This window comes from Oncorhynchus gorbuscha, linkage group LG12 (genome assembly GCF_021184085.1).
Source record: "Oncorhynchus gorbuscha isolate QuinsamMale2020 ecotype Even-year linkage group LG12, OgorEven_v1.0, whole genome shotgun sequence".
In the NCBI taxonomy this organism is placed as follows: domain Eukaryota; kingdom Metazoa; phylum Chordata; class Actinopteri; order Salmoniformes; family Salmonidae; genus Oncorhynchus; species Oncorhynchus gorbuscha.
This window is the reverse complement of record NC_060184.1, coordinates 62,525,402-62,544,508: the sequence shown is the minus strand read 5'-3', so window position 1 is coordinate 62,544,508 and position 19,107 is coordinate 62,525,402. Positions and strand designations below refer to the sequence as shown.

The 19,107-nt window shown below is 45.0% G+C and overlaps 1 protein-coding gene across 1 annotated transcript in view; it reads right to left on the bottom strand.

The window, feature by feature from the left end:
- Positions 1–19,107, bottom strand: part of dok6 (docking protein 6) — a 94,225-nt gene that overhangs the window by 44,708 nt on the left and 30,410 nt on the right. Inside the window, exons 3-5 of the mRNA XM_046290788.1 lie at positions 18,509–18,623; positions 7,348–7,467; positions 2,501–2,690 (exon numbers count right to left, since the gene is read on the bottom strand). Of these exons, the coding sequence (XP_046146744.1) occupies positions 2,501–2,690; positions 7,348–7,467; positions 18,509–18,623 (425 nt within the window). The remainder of the gene's footprint in view (positions 1–2,500; positions 2,691–7,347; positions 7,468–18,508; positions 18,624–19,107) is intronic.

The following is a 19,107-nucleotide window of genomic DNA, read 5'->3' as shown; positions in this document are numbered from 1 at the left end:
GGGCTAGGATTAGGGTCAGATCCAGGAGAGATGTAAATGTGTTAGGATTAGGGTCCGGTCCAGAAGAGATGTGAATGGGTTAGGGTCAGGTCCAGAAGAGATGTGAATGGGTTAGGGTCAGATCCAGGAGAGATGTGAATGGGTTAGGGTCAGATCCAGGAGAGATGTGATTGGATTAGGGTCAGATCCAGAAGAGATGTGAATGGGTTAGGATTAGGGTCAGATCCAGGAGAGATGTGAATGGGCTAGGATTAGGGTCAGATCCATGAGAGATGTAAATGGGTTAGGATTAGGGTCCGGTCCAGAAGAGATGTGAATGGGTTAGGGTCAGATCCAGGAGAGATGTGAATGGGTTAGGGTCAGATCCAGGAGAGATGTGAATGGATTAGGGTCAGATCCAGAAGAGATGTGAATGGATTAGGGTCAGATCCAGAAGAGATGTGAATGGATTAGGGTCAGATCCAGAAGAGATGTGAATGGGGTAGGGTCAGATCCAGGAGAGATGTGAATGGGTTAGGGTCAGATCCAGAAGAGATGTGAATGGGGTAGGGTCAGATCCAGGAGAGATGTGAATGGATTAGGGTCAGATCCAGAAGAGATGTGAATGGATTAGGGTCAGATCCAGAAGAGATGTGAATGGATTAGGGTCAGATCCAGGAGAGATGTGAATGGGGTAGGGTCAGATCCAGGAGAGATGTGAATGGGGTAGGGTCAGATCCAGAAGAGATGTGAATGGATTAGGGTCAGATCCAGAAGAGATGTGAATGGATTAGGGTCAGATCCAGAAGAGATGTGAATGGATTAGGGTCAGATCCAGAAGAGATGTGAATGGGGTAGGGTCAGATCCAGGAGAGATGTGAATGGATTAGGGTCAGATCCAGGAGAGATGTGAATGGGGTAGGGTCAGATCCAGGAGAGATGTGAATGGGGTAGGGTCAGATCCAGAAGAGATGTGAATGGATTAGGGTCAGATACAGAAGAGATGTGAATGGATTAGGGTCAGATCCAGAAGAGATGTGAATGGGTTAGGGTCAGATCCAGGAGAGATGTGAATGGGTTAGGGTCAGATCCAGGAGAGATGTGATTGGATTAGGGTCAGATCCAGAAGAGATGTGAATGGGTTAGGATTAGGGTCAGATCCAGGAGAGATGTGAATGGGCTAGGATTAGGGTCAGATCCATGAGAGATGTAAATGGGTTAGGATTAGGGTCCGGTCCAGAAGAGATGTAAATGGGTTAGGATTAGGGTCCGGTCCAGAAGAGATGTGAATGGGTTAGGGTCAGATCCAGGAGAGATGTGAATGGGTTAGGGTCAGATCCAGAAGAGATGTGAATGGATTAGGGTCAGATCCAGAAGAGATGTGAATGGATTAGGGTCAGATCCAGAAGAGATGTGAATGGATTAGGGTCAGATCCAGAAGAGATGTGAATGGGGTAGGGTCAGATCCAGGAGAGATGTGAATGGGTTAGGGTCAGATCCAGAAGAGATGTGAATGGGGTAGGGTCAGATCCAGGAGAGATGTGAATGGATTAGGGTCAGATCCAGAAGAGATGTGAATGGATTAGGGTCAGATCCAGAAGAGATGTGAATGGATTAGGGTCAGATCCAGGAGAGATGTGAATGGGGTAGGGTCAGATCCAGGAGAGATGTGAATGGGGTAGGGTCAGATCCAGAAGAGATGTGAATGGATTAGGGTCAGATCCAGAAGAGATGTGAATGGATTAGGGTCAGATCCAGAAGAGATGTGAATGGATTAGGGTCAGATCCAGAAGAGATGTGAATGGGGTAGGGTCAGATCCAGGAGAGATGTGAATGGATTAGGGTCAGATCCAGGAGAGATGTGAATGGGGTAGGGTCAGATCCAGGAGAGATGTGAATGGGGTAGGGTCAGATCCAGAAGAGATGTGAATGGATTAGGGTCAGATACAGAAGAGATGTGAATGGATTAGGGTCAGATCCAGAAGAGATGTGAATGGATTAGGGTCAGATCCAGAAGAGATGTGAATGGGGTAGGGTCAGATCCAGAAGAGATGTGAATGGATTAGGGTCAGATCCAGGAGAGATGTGAATGGGATAGGGTCAGATCCAGGAGAGATGTGAATGGATTAGGGTCAGATCCAGAAGAGATGTGAATGGGGTAGGATTAGGGTCAGATCCAGGAGAGATGTGAATGGGGTAGGGTCAGATCCAGGAGAGATGTGAATGGGGTAGGGTCAGATCCAGGAGAGATGTGAATGGGATTGGGAGGTGACCGTTTGTCACTGTGAGCATACCCTTCTGTCTCCTTGGTGAACTTGATGGATTCTCTCTTTCTCTTACACACACACACACACACACACACACACACACACACACACACACACACACACACACACACACACACACACACACACACACACACACACACACACACACACACACACACACACACACACACACACACACACACACACACACACACACACACACACACACACACACACACACAAAACAAACATACCTTCCCGACTCGAAAGTGAACCAAGTGGAGTCTCGCCCGTATCTCCTCAGTGAGTTGAGGGGCCACATAACCAGTTTGACGCGGGCGTTGTGGATGTCCCACAGGTAGATGTTCTCATGGGTGATCTGCATTGTACACTCCCCATAGATGTCCATGTTGGGAGTGGGCATCAGGTACACGTTGAACCGCTCTGGAACAAAACCAACACAGCAATTTTTTGAAAGGACAGAATAACAAGGTAGATGTGTTACAAAGGTGAGCATTGGACTTTTGGACAGAATCTATTGCAGTCCTTTCATTTGGACTGTTTTGAACCACTTTTCAATCTTCCATTCAGCTTGTAGCGAAGGCTACGAATCAATGTTCTCGAAGGACACATAAAAACATGGTCCTGCAGTAGTCATCAGAGGGTTATATCAGGTGGGTTTGGGGAGTATGGACCGACAGAATAACAGACAGACACAGTATCAGTGGTCTCATCTGTTTGCCAGAAACCATTACTGTATCTGACAGAGCCCATACAGTAGGATACACTCCATCCTAATTTTAAAAAATGTCAAAAACTGACTCCATCTAAAAACATCCCAGTATCAGCAGTTTTGGGACTTTGACTTTTGTACACTTCTGGCTATATGAGTCACTAAAATAACTTTCTCCACTTGATCATTGAAAAGGCATTTGAGTCCATGCTGTTGTAGAGCCGACTTAAAATCCAGAATTATCATTCAAACCAGCTTGCATAAGCATGAAATCCATGCATTGAATGGACAAAAAAAGACAGCTCCTTACAAAATCTTAACTTCATTCAAATTATGAAAAATGGATGAGGCAGACAGAAAAAGTTATAAGAAAGTAAAATGAACATAAAATTGAATAGTTCTTAGAGGCCGCTCTCTGCTCAGCGCAAATTGACTTTACATAACAGACTGATAAAGACTAAAGTAATAAAGACGTGCTCCTAGAAAAATGACATCATTCTCATTAAGGACTATTATTTTCCTATTTCCTTGAGAGATAAAGAGAGAGATATAAGAGAGAGAGAGAGAGAGAGAGAGAGAGAGAGAGAGAGAGAGAGAGAGAGAGAGATAAAAGAGATAAAGAGAGATAAAGAGAGATAAAGAGAGATAAAGAGAGAAGAGAGATATAAAGAGAGAGAAGAAAGAGAGATATAAAGAGAGAGAGAGAGAGAGAGAGAGAGAGAGAGAGAGAGAGAGAGAGAGAGAGAGAGAGAGAGAGAGAGAGAGAGAGAGAGAGAGAGAGAAAGAGAGATATAAAGAGAGAGAGAGAGAGAGAGAGAGAGAGAGAAAGAGAGAGAGAGGGAGAGAGAGAAAGAGAGATAGAGAGGGGGAGAGAGAGAGAGATATTTAAAGAGAGAGAGACAGAGAGAGAGAGAAAGAGAGATATAAAGAGAGAGAGAGAGAAAGAGAGGGAGAAAGAGAGAGAGAGGGAGAGAGAGAAAGAGAGATAGAGAGGGGGGGAGAGAGAGAGAGAGAGAGAGAGAAAGAGAGAGAGAGGGAGAGAGAGAAAGAGAGATAGAGAGGGGGAGAGAGAGAGATATAAAGAGAGAGAGAGAGAGAGAGAGAGAGAGAGAGAGAGAGAGAGAGAGAGAGAGAGAGAGAGAAAGAGAGATATAAAGAGAGAGAGAGAGAAAGAGAGAGAGAGAAAGAGAGAGAGAGGGAGAGAGAGAAAGAGAGATAGAGAGGGGGAGAGAGAGAGAGATATTTAAAGAGAGAGAGACAGAGAGTAGAGTGAGTGTTGTGAAAGTCAGCGTCCAGTTGCTAAGGAGTAGCGGAAAAAGTGTCAATAGTATTTAAATTGTCTCTCTTCGTCTCATTTGCTTAATCTAAACTGACTCTTGCGGGACAGGTGGTACTGTAGCTTCATCTAAACTGACTCCAACGGGACAGGTGGTACTGTAGCTTCATCTAAACTGACTCCAACGGGACAGGTGTACTGTAGCTACATCTAAACTGACTCCAACGGGACAGGTGTACTGTAGCTTCGTCTAAACTGACTCCAGCGGGACAGGTGTTACTGTAGCTTCGTCTAAACAGACTCCAACGGTACAGGTGGTACTGTAGCTTAATCTAAACTGACTCCAACGGGACAGGTGCAACTGTAGCTTAATCTAAACTGACTCCAACGGGACAGGTGGTACTGTAGCTTCATCTAAACTGACTCCAACGGGACAGGTGGTACTGGAAATTCATCTAAACTGACTCCAACGGGATAGGTGGTACTGTAGCTTCATCTAAACTGACTCCAATGGCACAGGTAGACTGTAGCTTCATCTAAACTGACTCCAACGGGACAGGTGGACTGTAGCTTCATCTAAACTGACTCCAACGGGACAGGTGGACTGTAGCTTCATCTAAACTGACTCCAACGGGATAGGTGGTACTGTAGCTTCATCTAAACTGACTCCAATGGGACAGGTGGTACTGTGGCTTCATCTAAAATGACTACAACTGGACAGGTGAACTGTAACAAATCTCCCTCATTACTCTTCCATCATAATTATTCAACCTGTTTTCTCTATCTGTTCAGGTGAAGGAAAGCAGACAAGGAGAGGAAGCCACTTTACGCCGTTGTTATTGTTTTTTCAAGCCAGCCAACCAGATCCTGTACCTACTGGAGACCTCCTCAGCCCCAATCACTTTAACCAGCTGGAGTCTCTACTAGAGACCTCTCATCCCCAGTCACTTTAACTAGCTGGAGTCTCTACTAGAGACCTCCTCATCCCCAATCAATTTAACCAGCTGGGGTCTCTACTACAGACATCCTCAGCCCCAATCACTTTAACCAGCTGGAGTCTCTACTAGAGACCTCTCATCCCCAGTCACTTTAACCAGCTGGAGTCTCTACTAGAGACCTCCTCATCCCCAATCAATTTAACCAGCTGGGGTCTCTACTACAGACATCCTCATCCCCAATCACTTTAACCAGCTGGAGTCTCTACTAGAGACCACCTCATCCCCAATCACTTTAACCAGCTGGAGTCTCTACTAGAGACCTCAGCCCCAATCACTTTAACCAGCTGGAGTCTCTACTACAGACCTCCTCATCCCCAATCACGTTAACCAGCTGGATTCTCTACTAGAGACCTCCTCAGCCCCAATCACTTTAACCAGCTGGAGTCTCTACTAGAGACCTCCTCATCCCCAATCACTTTAACCAACTGGGGTCTCTACTAGAGACCTCCTCAGCCCCAATCACTTTAACCAGCTGGAGTCTCTACTAGAGACCTCCTCAGCCCCAATCACTTTAACCAGCTGGAGTCTCTACTAGAGATCTCCTCAGCCCCAATCACTTTAACCAGCTGGAGTCTCTACTAGAGACCTACTCAGCCTCAATCACTTTAACCAGCTCTCAGAGAGCTCTTCATAATCTACATTAATACTCACTAATTATGCCTAATGTTTCAAAAGAACAGCCATGAGTCTAGAGTGAGGACTGATGAAATGGCAATGTAATATGATGAGGCTATTTTTAGGAGCAGCGAGAAAATGAACTTTGATTTAATTATCAGCCCCTGTAGTTGGGTGATCACTAATTGAAGTCTAACTGCAGAGGGTGGAGTTTTCTCCCATTTTAGTATATGTGCTGCAGAGACAAGCACAAGTGTTTAGCGTTCTATTTCTGTCGTTGTTTCTCTTTCTTTCTTCACACACCGCACCACTTCGATGTTATGAATACAAATCAATATTTCCCTGTCATTTTACATCGACGCTGAGGGAGAGAGAAATACATGTTATTACTGTTCATTGAACTAGATGGGCTGCTCAGATTCATTCGGATTCATATCGATTTTTTCAAACGAGGGCAGAGCACAAAGTTATGCGTAAATGCAATTGTAGGCGTCCTGTAAGAGGTTGTTAGGGGAATAAAAACACAAATGAGACCTTGGGCCAGATTCTTGATTCTTTCATTTCCAAAGCCAGTCTATAAAACAAACACACACACACACACACACACACACACACACACACACACACACACACACACACACACACACACACACACACACACACACACACACACACACACACACACACACACACACACACACACACACACACACACACACACACACACACACACACACACACACACACACACACACACACTGCAGTCATTTCCACAGCTAGTTTACAAATGAATAGACATTCCCCCATTTAATAACAGCTATACCTTTCCTCTTTCCTCCTTCCCATTTGTCTATTTGGATGGGGGGGGGGGGGGGGGCAGTGATTTCACATGGCCTCAGCCCCAGCAGATATAATCTCATTCATTTTTGTGACAAGCTTCATTATGAGGGGAGCCAGTGATGCACAGCACCTCTCATTAGGCCAGGAAGACAGCCACACACACATACACGTGCACGTGCACACACGTGCACAGATACACACTCGAAAGTACTTATACACACACACACACACACACACACACACACACACACACACACACACACACACACACACACACACACACACACACACACACACACACACACACACACACACACACACACACACACACACACACACACACACACACACACACACACACACACACACACACACATAGATAAAGATGCACACAAACACACACACAGACCTCTGTTGCACTAACATTTCTGGGCTGGTAATGAAACCGTCTACAAGTGCTGGGATGGTTGGGGGGGAAATATCGACCCAAAATGGTCTCTGTTGGCAGGGACTAATTGGAGACTCACCGTTTCCCTATCACAAACCTCTGAGGACTCAGTTGCACTCAAACATATCCAGTTTGGGGCAGGATTGACCCAAAATGGCCTCCATTAGCTGGGGTTCTAATTGGGGACTCACCGCTCTGCTCCCGCTGCACCCCCGCTGCTAACAGGTCTGGTTCTCCCAGGCTGATGTCATTCAGTCGGCTTCCTAGGCACTCCACACACAGCAGCTTGTACCACTCCTCTGCATCCAGCTCTAAACACAGAGTTAAAACAAGAGTTAAACACACAGGCAGAAATACACACTCCACACACAGCAGCTTGTACCACTCCTCCGCATCCAGCTCATACAAAGTTAGAAAAGTACACACATACACACACACAGATGAATCATACAGCATGCACTGTGGACTAAAAAAAGTCCCCCGGACGTGAGTATCAGGTTGTGGTAACCTGGAGAAAATCAATCTGATTGATTCTCTGCTGATGAAAAGAGTCAAGCAGTTCATGAACACAAAACACCAGATGAATGCTACATTTCCCCTCTCTCCTCTGCTATCCCATCTTTCTCCCCTCTGACCACTCTCAACACTGCCCTCCCTAACCCTCTCTCTCTTCCCTCTCTCCTCTCCTCTCTCCTATACTGTACTCCTACAGCACTTGACCACCAGACCCCTGATATACACGGCCATCAATTATTTGTTCCAAGCTAAATCACAAGATATTGTACATAGAGCAGATTTTTAAAGGACCATAGAGTTCTGTCTCTATTCTTTTTTCCCAATAAAAAATGGAGCATTGTGGTAACTGTGACAACCACAATCTGTACTGTACTTCTAAAGCACATCCAGTACAGATCTGGGATCAGGCCATAAAGCATTTTTTCTCGGATAGATTTGATCAACAAGCAGAACACAGGGGGATCAACTGACATTCTTAACACCAGAAAATCAATAGCTTATTATCCCAATAGGGTGATATAATTAAACGGTGGGAAGCCTGGGTGTAGAAAACAATTAACAGGATTGATCTCTAAGGAAATTGTGTGAATGCATCCGAAAATAATTATCTCGGAGCAACAGTGACAATCTTTTAATCAAACCCATACAAGTCGATAATATCTCCTCTCTCTTAATCAGTTACACACACCTTATCTCTCTCCGAGGCACACATGCACACACAAACAGGAACAGGAACAGGAAGATGAACATGAACACACACAAACAAATACACCACATACGCTGCTGTGTGCACAAGTCTCGAAAAGCTCAACTCGGGCACTCTTGGCAGTGGTGAGGGAAGAGGAGGGGTGTTATTGAATTGTTTAATTAACCACTAAGTGGAGGCTGATGGTTTCATGAATCAAATTCTCACTCCCTCACACAGCAAACAGAAAGACAGTTGTTGGTGAATACCAATGTCTTCCTCTAAAGATGGAGAAAGCTCTGTTTACAATGGAAAGTAACATTCCAGACTGTAGAATGTGGATGAGAGTTACTGAGCTATGAAATGAGAGTCAGACTGAGTTGTTTATCTGTGTGTTGTCTACTTCTCTCTGGTCTCTTCCCAAAGGAGCTCCAGGACATGGCACTGTGGTCACTGATGTGTATAGAGATGCATGTGGAACTGTGTGTGTGTGTACACTCTTAAAAACAAAAGTGCAAATTGGAACCAAATAATGTTATTGAGAGTGATGCCATAGTGATGCATTAGTGATGCCATAGTGATGCATTAGTGATGCCATAGTGATGCCATAGTGATGCATTAGTGATGCCATAGTGATGCGATAGTGATGCCATAGTGATGCATTAGTGATGCCATAGTGATGCCATAGTGATGCATTAGTGATGCCATAGTGATGCATTAGTGATGCATTAGTGATGCCATAGTGATGCCATAGTGATGCCATAGTGATGCCATAGTGATGCATTAGTGATGCCATAGTGATGCCATAGTGATGCCAGTGATGCCATAGTGATGCATTAGTGATGCCATGCCAGTGATGCCATAGTGATGCCATAGTGATGCCATAGTGATGCCATAGTGATGCATTAGTGATGCCATAGTGATGCCATAGTGATGCCATGAGTGATGCCATAGTGATGCATTAGTGATGCCATAGTGATGCATTAGTGATGCCATAGTGATGCCATAGTGATGCATTAGTGATGCCATAGTGATGCATTAGTGATGCCAGTGAGTGATGCCATAGTGATGCCATAGTGATGTATAGTTAGTGATGCATTAGTGATGCCATAGTGATGCATTAGTGAGTGATGCCATAGTGATGCATTAGTGATGCCATAGTGATTAGTGATGCCATAGTGATGCCATAGTGATGCCATAGTGATATTAGTGATGCCATAGTGATGCATTAGTGATGCCATAGTGATGCATTAGTGATGCCATAGTGATGCATTAGTGATGCCATAGTGATGCATTAGTGATGCCATAGTGATGCCATAGTGATGCATTAGTGATGCCATAGTGATGCCATAGTGATGCATTAGTGATGCATTAGTGATGCCATAGTGATGCCATAGTGATGCCATAGTGATGCATTAGTGATGCCATAGTGATGCATTAGTGATGCCATAGTGATGCATTAGTGATTAGTGATGCCATAGTGATGCATTAGTGATGCCATAGTGTGATGCCATAGTGATGCATTAGTGATGCCATAGTGATGCCATAGTGATGCATTAGTGATGCATTAGTGATGCCATAGTGATGCCATAGTGATGCATTAGTGATGCCATTGAGTGATGCCATAGTGATGCCATAGTGATGCATTAGTGATGCCATAGTGATGTGATTAGTGATGCCATAGTGATGCCATAGTGATGCATTAGTGATGCCATAGTGATGCCATAGTGATGCCATAGTGATGCCATAGTGATGCCATAGTGATGCATTAGTGATGCCATAGTGATGCCATAGTGATGCCATAGTGATGCCATAGTGATGCATTAGTGATGCCATAGTGATGCCATAGTGATGCCATAGTGATGCATTAGTGATGCCATAGTGATGCATTAGTGATGCCATAGTGATGCCATAGTGATGCCATAGTGATGCATTAGTGATGCCATAGTGATGCCATAGTGATGCATTAGTGATGCCATAGTGATGCATTAGTGATGCCATAGTGATGCCATAGTGATGCATTAGTGATGCCATAGTGATGCCATAGTGATGCCATAGTGATGCATTAGTGATGCCATAGTGATGCATTAGTGATGCCATAGTGATGCCATAGTGATGCATTAGTGATGCCATAGTGATGCCATAGTGATGCATTAGTGATGCCATAGTGATGCCATAGTGATGCCATAGTGATGCATTAGTGATGCCATAGTGATGCCATAGTGATGCCATAGTGATGCCATAGTGATGCATTAGTGATGCCATAGTGATGCCATAGTGATGCCATAGTGATGCATTAGTGATGCATTAGTGATGCCATAGTGATGCATTAGTGATGCCATAGTGATGCATTAGTGATGCCATAGTGATGCCATAGTGATGCCATAGTGATGCATTAGTGATGCCATAGTGATGCATTAGTGATGCCATAGTGATGCCATAGTGATGCCATAGTGATGCATTAGTGATGCCATAGTGATGCCATAGTGATGCATTAGTGATGCCATAGTGATGCCATAGTGATGCATTAGTGATGCCATAGTGATGCCATAGTGATGCCATAGTGATGCCATAGTGATGCATTAGTGATGCCATAGTGATGCCATAGTGATGCATTAGTGATGCCATAGTGATGCATTAGTGATGCCATAGTGATGCATTAGTGATGCCATAGTGATGCCATAGTGATGCATTAGTGATGCCATAGTGATGCCATAGTGATGCATTAGTGATGCCATAGGGGAACCCTTTTAGAGTCTCTGAAGAACCATAAATGGGATGGTTCTTTGAAAAAAACATTTGGGGATTTTTATTTGCATAGTTCCCAGGATGCCTTTCGAGTTCATTTTCAAGGTACTTGTACCACTCATGACTTTTTGCTAGTGACAGAGACATGGTTGTTGATTTCATTCATTAAAATGTCATTCTTAAAGACAATACAGCCTAGTTTTACCCTAATACAGTGGCCTGAAACTCATAGTTTACAGAACACACAAGGCATGCAAGTTACACTATGCTGGCATGCAAGTCACTATGCTGGCATGCAAGTCACTATGCTGGCATGCAAGTCACACTATGCTGGCATGCAAGTCACACTATGCTGGCATGCAAGTCACACTATGCTGGCATGCAAGTCACTATGATGGCATGCAAGTCACACTATGCTGGCATGCAAGTCACAATATGCTGGCATGCAAGTCACACTATGCTGGCATGCAAGTCACACTATGCTGGCATGGAAGTCACACTATGCTGGCATGCAAGTCACACTATGCTGGCATGCAAGTCACACTATGCTGGCATGCAAGTCACACTATGCTGGCATGCAAGTCACACTATTGCAAAACAACGTGTAATTCCAATTGGAATCCAGACAGATTAGGGATATACACCATTTAGAATTTTTATTCACCTGCATTTGGAATGACTACCAGGCTCGGAAAGACTAAGATATAACGGGTGCAATGAGTCCTAATAACACATTGGAACAGTTTAGAAAAATGTATGTTATTTATATTTGAGTAGCATAAGTTTAATTAATCAATAAACATACATGCAAAAACATAGATATTGAAAGAAACAATTCTGAAAATCCACCTGCAAAAGAGCATGCTGGGGAATATGATAGTGATGGCCATGGTTTTGGTTCAACTCTAGTTATTAACACCAACTCTGGGGTTCTTTTACACCACTGATTCACTGTTGAATTAACCCTAGAAATGTTACACTGAAAACTCAACACTAGTTAACACTGGACAAATTGCTGTGTGCTATGAAAGGGACATATTTGCAGGCTTCAATAGACATTTCAAGAACCTTTAAGAATTCTGAAGAAGCGTAGATGCCACATCAAAAACCCCACACTTAACTCAAAGTTTTTTTTTTGCGGCAACAGTGCTCCAAGGAACCTTAAGAGCTGAGGAAGAACCACTTAAGAACCTTCATTTTTTTTCAGTGTACAACTGGGCAGTTTATCTGAGAGGGAAATGGGTAAAGGGTCTGTTCCCTAGACTGACCTTGCCTGAGGTTGTGGCCTTGTTCATCCACGCACGCACGCACGCACGCACGCACACCCACGCACACACACACACACACACACACACACACACACACACACACACACACACACACACACACACACACACACACACACACACACACACACACACACACACACACACACACACACACACACACACACACACACACAGACACACAGACACACACACACACTGATAAATCTCTGTACTTAAGAGCCTCTCTTGGTCCATTTCCTCCCTTGCTGAGCCTGTGTCCTCTGAGTGTGTCTGAAGTCTAAACTCACACACTGTAAGAGCTGCCGAGTGGAAAATCACATAAACAAACACTTTATCCGAGAGGCAGCCTGGACAACACACAGGGAAAGAGAAGAAGAGAGAGCGTGAGGAAAATGAGAGGCAGGGGAGAGAGAGAGAGAGAGAGAGAGAGAGAGAGAGAGAGAGAGAGAGAGAGAGAGAGAGAGAGAGAGAGAGAGAGAGAGAGAGAGAGAGAGAGAGAGAGAGAGAGGGGGGGGAGGAGATTAGAGAGCTGGAGATCAGTTTTTAAAAAACTAGCAGTGTGAAGGAGCAAGAGGGAGTGAGAGAGAAAAGAGGCTGACACTGGCACAGTACCACAGAGAGAGCACAGGAAGTGAAGGACACTGGGAGGGCAGCTTCCTGCATGGGGTGGACATGGGAGAGAAATAGAAAAAGTGTGTGCGTGCGTGCCTTAAGGCTGGCCGGCATGGCCAAAATATCATATCATGATATTTGTGAAGGTATGACTGTATTTGACTGTATTTTTTATAAAGGTTGCAGATATGCTTCATAAGTAATGCGTGACTTTAGGGTTGTAACAAATACCTTCTAAGTGTTTTTAATGGGGCTTTCTCTCTTTTAATTGTTTTATACTGTTCAATCAAAAACAAAATCAGCATACATGTATGTAGTAATTACTACATTTGTTTTGTCTTTGTATGTCTCTATTTTGTGAAAAATGTACAGTTTTCTTTATCAGAATAGTTACTCTCCTCTATAACTACGTTTCCATCCATTCCATAGCGACAGATTTTTATGCAATTATTCTAAAATCTGCATAAAAAGAATATGCCCACTTTCCCACCAGAGATGCGCTTCCATCAAATGGACTTGTTTCTGATGAAAGGCTGTACGTGATGACGTAGCTGCACATCAAAATACCTTTGTGGTTCAATTCCCATGTACTGCATAAAAAGTGAAATGGGTTTCCATGGCAATTTTCTACTCTACTGAGTTGTTTCCCACAGACAATGTTGGGTTGTATAGCGAGTGTGCCCACGTTGGTATTGACAAGTGCGCTCTAGCCAACAGCTTGCAGATACAGTGCGGGTATAGCCTACATCAGTGGTTCCCAACGTTTATAGGTTACTGTACCACCAACTGAATTCTGCTCTGCTCGGAGTACCCTTCAAGTACCCCCTGCGGATAGGCCAAGTCCCCCCAGAGTCCTAGTAACACTTGCATACATTATGAGATTTTTATAGACAAAAGAGCAAGATCATTTTTTATTTGTCACCATAATAAGACTGTCACGTTGGTATAAAGGGTTCGGGAGACAGGCGCAGGAATGCGTAATAGGGGTTTAATTTACACCCAAATTATGGCACACCATGTAAAGGCACGGGGACGAAGACCAAACAAACACTATGCAAAACACAGGGTTGAAACCCAAACAAAAGAGTGAGGAGTACCTCGAATAAATACACATGCACATTGATTAACACACGCGACGAGACCCGTAATCATCTGCGCAATCCACAATGGCACGAAAGCCAAAACACACAGCATAGGTTCTCACATGCACCAACGGACATAGTAACAATAATCGAACAGCCCAATGGAACCCAAAGGGCACACTTATACAATAACTAATCAGTGGGAATAGGGGACAGGTGTGCGTAATGAAAGCTCCGGAGGGATCCGTGACAGAGACCCTCAGTATTTATTGGAAAGGACCCAAATCGTAGTTGGTGGACCACACAACATCGCGTGACTCCAAGTTTACTTCCATATGATTGGTTATCAATCAATATTTATCAATCAATATTTACACATTAGCGTTTACACCAACATTTCTAGCATAATTCATTTTACAGACACAAAATGATCCCACCTTGTCTAGCATATTTAGTTTCAGCACTCAGTTATTACATTTAATAAACCAAACATTGATATACTGTTACAGTGGGGTAAAAAAGTATTTAGTCAGTTCTCCCACTTAAAAAGATAATTTTCATCATAGGTACACTTCAACTATGACATACAAAATGAGAAAGAAAATCCAGAAAATCACATTGTAGGATTTTTTATGAATTCATTTTGTCTGTCATAGTTGAAGTGTACCTATGATGAAAATTACAGGCCTCTCATCTTTTTAAGTGGGAGAACTTGCACAATTGGTGGCTGACTAAATACTTTTTTGCCCCACTGTATGTAAGGCAAATTAAACATCCAAACTGGTCGGTATATACTAAAATGCGGTTCACCGCCCAGCCCTAGTGTGCAAGTGTGTGATTGAGTGCAGGAAGTGAAGTACCATGTGTTGGACACGGGAGACACATCCCTCCATATGGCAAGGGACTCCAGGAAGAGGGAGGGAGGGAGGGGTCAGCAGCGTAACTGTGAGCTTTGTGTGTTTGATTGTTTGTTTGTGTGCGTGTGCGTGTGCGTGTGCGTGTGCGTGTGCGTGTGTGTGTGTGTGTGTGTGTGTGTGTGTGTGTGTGTGTGTGTGTGTGTGTGTGTGTGTGTGTGTGTGTGACACCGCTGGTTCTGCTCACACTGCCCTACCCTGTGCTCTGACCTCTTTCTCCCCTCTCTCTCCAGATGAAATCTCGCGTCTTGTGACGGCCGGCCGCCCAACAACCTGCCCGCTCGACCCTATCCCCTCCTCTCTTCTCCAGACCATTTCCGGAGACCTTCTCCCTTACCTCACCTCGCTCATCTACTTATCCCTGACCGCTGGCTACGTCCCTTCCGTCTTCAAGAGAGCGAGAGTTGCACCCCTTCTGAAAAAACCTACACTCGATCCCTCCGATGTCAACAACTACAGACCAGTATCCCTTCTTTCTTTTCTCTCCAAAACTCTTGAACGTGCCGTCCTTGGTCAGCTCTCCTGCTATCTCTCTCAGAATGACCTTCTTGATCCAAATCAGTCAGGTTTCAAGACTAGTCATTCAACTGAGACTGCTCTGCTCTGTATCACGGAGGCGCTCCGCACCACTAAAGCTAACTCTCTCTCCTCTGCTCTCATCCTTCTAGACCTATCGGCTGCCTTTGATACTGTGAACCATCAGATCCTCCTCTCCACCCTCTCCGAGTTGGGCATCTCCGGCGCGGCCCACGCTTGGATTGCGTCCTACCTGACAGGTCACTCCTACCAGGTGGCGTGGCGAGAATCTGTCTCCTCACCACGCGCTCTCACCACTGGTGTCCCCCAGGGCTCTGTTCTAGGCCCTCTCCTATTCTCGCTATACACCAAGTCACTTGGCTCTGTCATAACCTCACATGGTCTCTCCTATCATTGCTATGCAGACGACACACAATTAATCTTCTCCTTTCCCCCTTCTGATGACCAGGTGGCGAATCGCATCTCTGCATGTCTGGCAGACATATCAGTGTGGATGACGGATCACCACCTCAAGCTGAACTTCGGCAAGACGGAGCTGCTCTTCCTCCCGGGGAAGGACTGCCCGTTCCATGATCTCGCCATCACGGTTGACAACTCCATTGTGTCCTCCTCCCAGAGCGCTAAGAACCTTGGCGTGATCCTGGACAACACCCTGTCGTTCTCAACTAACATCAAGGCGGTGGCCCGTTCCTGTAGGTTCATGCTTTACAACATCCGCAGAGTACGACCCTGCCTCACACAGGAAGCGGCGCCGGTCCTAATCCAGGCACTTGTTATCTCCCGTCTGGATTACTGCAACTCGCTGTTGGCTGGGCTCCCTGCCTGTGCCATTAAACCCCTACAACTCATCCAGAACGCCGCAGCCCATCTAGTGTTCAACCTTCCCAAGTTCTCTCACGTCACCCCGCTCCTCCGCTCTCTCCACTGGCTTCCAGTTGAAGCTCGCATCCGCTACAAGACCATGGTGCTTGCCTACGGAGCTGTGAGGGGAACGGCACCTCAGTACCTCCAGGCTCTGATCAGGCTCTACACCCAAATAAGGGCACTGCGTTCATCCACCTCTGGCCTGCTCGCCTCCCTACCACTGAGGAAGTACAGTTCCCGCTCAGCCCAGTCAAAACTGTTCGCTGCTCTGGCTCCCCAATGGTGGAACAAACTTCCTCACGACGCCAGGACAGCGGAGTCAATCACCACCTTCCGGAGACACCTTAAACCCCACCTCTTTAAGGAATACCTAGGATAGGATAAAGTAATCCTTCTCACCCCCCCCCCTTAAAATATTTAGATGCACTATTGTAAAGTGGCTGTTCCACTGGATGTCATAAGGTGAATGCACCAATTTGTAAGTCGCTCTGGATAAGAGCGTCTGCTAAATGACTTAAATGTAAATGTAATGTAAATGTGCGTGTGTGTGTGTGTGTGTGTGTGTGTGTGTGTGTGTGTGTGTGTGTGTGTGTGTGTGTGTGTGTGTGTGTGTGTGTGTGTGTGTGTGTGTGTGTGTGTGTGTGTGTGTGTGTGTGTGTGTGTGTGTGTGTGTGTGTGTGTGTGTGTGTGTGTGTGTTGGAGAGAGATACATAGAGAGAGAGAGAGAGAGAGGAGGGAGAAAGAGATAGGAGAGAGAGACATAGAGAATGGTGTGAGGGGAGAGGGGAGTGAGTGGAGATAGAGTTCACTGCACCCCATAAGGCACATAATCTATCCCCTGAGATCCACTGCTACAGCTCACATCAGCACATCAGCACACATGCACACGCACACACACTCACACAGGCACTAAAATCACCTGCAACTTGTCTACAGCAGATCACTGTCCTTGTTTGTTTGTGTATGTCTCTTCCACCCAGTGCCCAATTAACTACTGTTTACTTCTCTGTTTGTGACATTACAGGAGAGGAGAGAAGAAGAAAGATAAGAGAATGGGAGAGGAGACGAATGGGGAGGATAGGATAGGAGAGGAGAGGAGAGGAGAGGATAGGAGAGGAGAGGAGAGGAGAGGAGAGGAGAGGAGAGGTGCTAATATCTCTGCAGGACCACTGCTCACGCTATTTATCTCTCATCCCCAATGTCTCTCTCTCTCTACCTCTAATCCCTATCACTCTCATTCACTCTTCCCAATCATTCTCTCTCTCTCTCTCTCTCTCTCTCTCTCTCTCTCTCTCTATCTCTCTCTCTCTCTCTCTCTCTCTCTCTCTCTCTCTCTCTCCCTACCTCTATCCCTATACCTCTCATACACTCTTCCCAATCGTTCTCTCTCTCTCTCTCTCTCTCTCTCTCTCTCTCTCTCTCTCTCTCTCTCTCTCTCCCTACCTCTATCCCTATACCTCTCATACACTCTTCCCAATCGTTCTCTCTCTCTCTCTCTCCCTACCTCTATCCCTATCCCTCTCATACACTCTTCCAATCGTTCTCTCTCACTCTCTTTCCCTCCCCATCCCGTTATCACTATGAATCCAATATCCAACCTCCTCTATCTCTCCGTGTTTCTCTTTAGTTCTCTATAAAGACTCTTAACACTATTAACTCAGCCAGTCCCTGCAGCAGAATTCATTACAACCTATCAGATCACAGCATTCTGCTCTACCAGGACCCAGAGGATGCAACCATATATATATAATACCCAAGTACCCCTCCACACAAACCCACACACACACCCACCCGTCTTAGCTAATACAGTACAGAATCACATGTCTGGCGCTTGGAATACCTTCAGCACTCAATTGTCTTTCTCTCTCTCTCTCTCTCTCTCTCTCTCTCTCTCTCTCTCTCTCTCTCTCTCTCTCTCTCTCTCTCTCTCTCTCTCTCTCTCTCTCTCTCTCTCTCTCTCTCTCTAACCTATCCCTTCTCTGTTCTTTTCTCTCTTCTATAGCTTTCTCCCTCTCTCTCCCCCGTACTCTTCATCCCTCCCCCCTTCTTCATCCACCATCCCTCCCTCCCTGCCCCCCTCCGTTCCCCAGCGTTGCATTGCTTACCTGACTCACAGGCAAATGTCTTGGAAGTCTCATCGTAGAAGATGATTGCCATTGCGTGTTTCTTGGTCTCCCGGGGCATCCGTGTAATGTTCTTGATATTGTGAAGCTCCGTGATCTAAGACAAACAGAACAACAAAACATTAGCCAAATCAACAAGTCGACAGCTGAGGGGACAGGCCATGGGAACACCGTCTAGTAATGTTAGCTTTTCTTGTTTTTCTTGTCTGAAAAAGTTGCCGAGATAAATTCGTTGTTCGACTTGCTCCCTTAACTGATAATTTGTCATCTTAAATTACTTTTGGTAATGTTCTGTACATGCAGAATGGCAAAAACGAAATTGAATTGTATCATATTTATTCACACAATATTCATATTTCATAAACTCTGTTGAAAGGAGCAATGCAATTCATTACCACTACTATCGTTTTATTTAGGGAAATCAATGGAAATTGTGTGAAGAAGACCATTTATATTGTGTAATGGACTATAACAAGCTTGTCATATACATTATGGATCAACTCAGTCTCCTAAATGACAGTGTGGATTTCCATTGGTCTGGCTCTAACTAAAAAAAACAACAAGAGCAATTGGTGAAACTG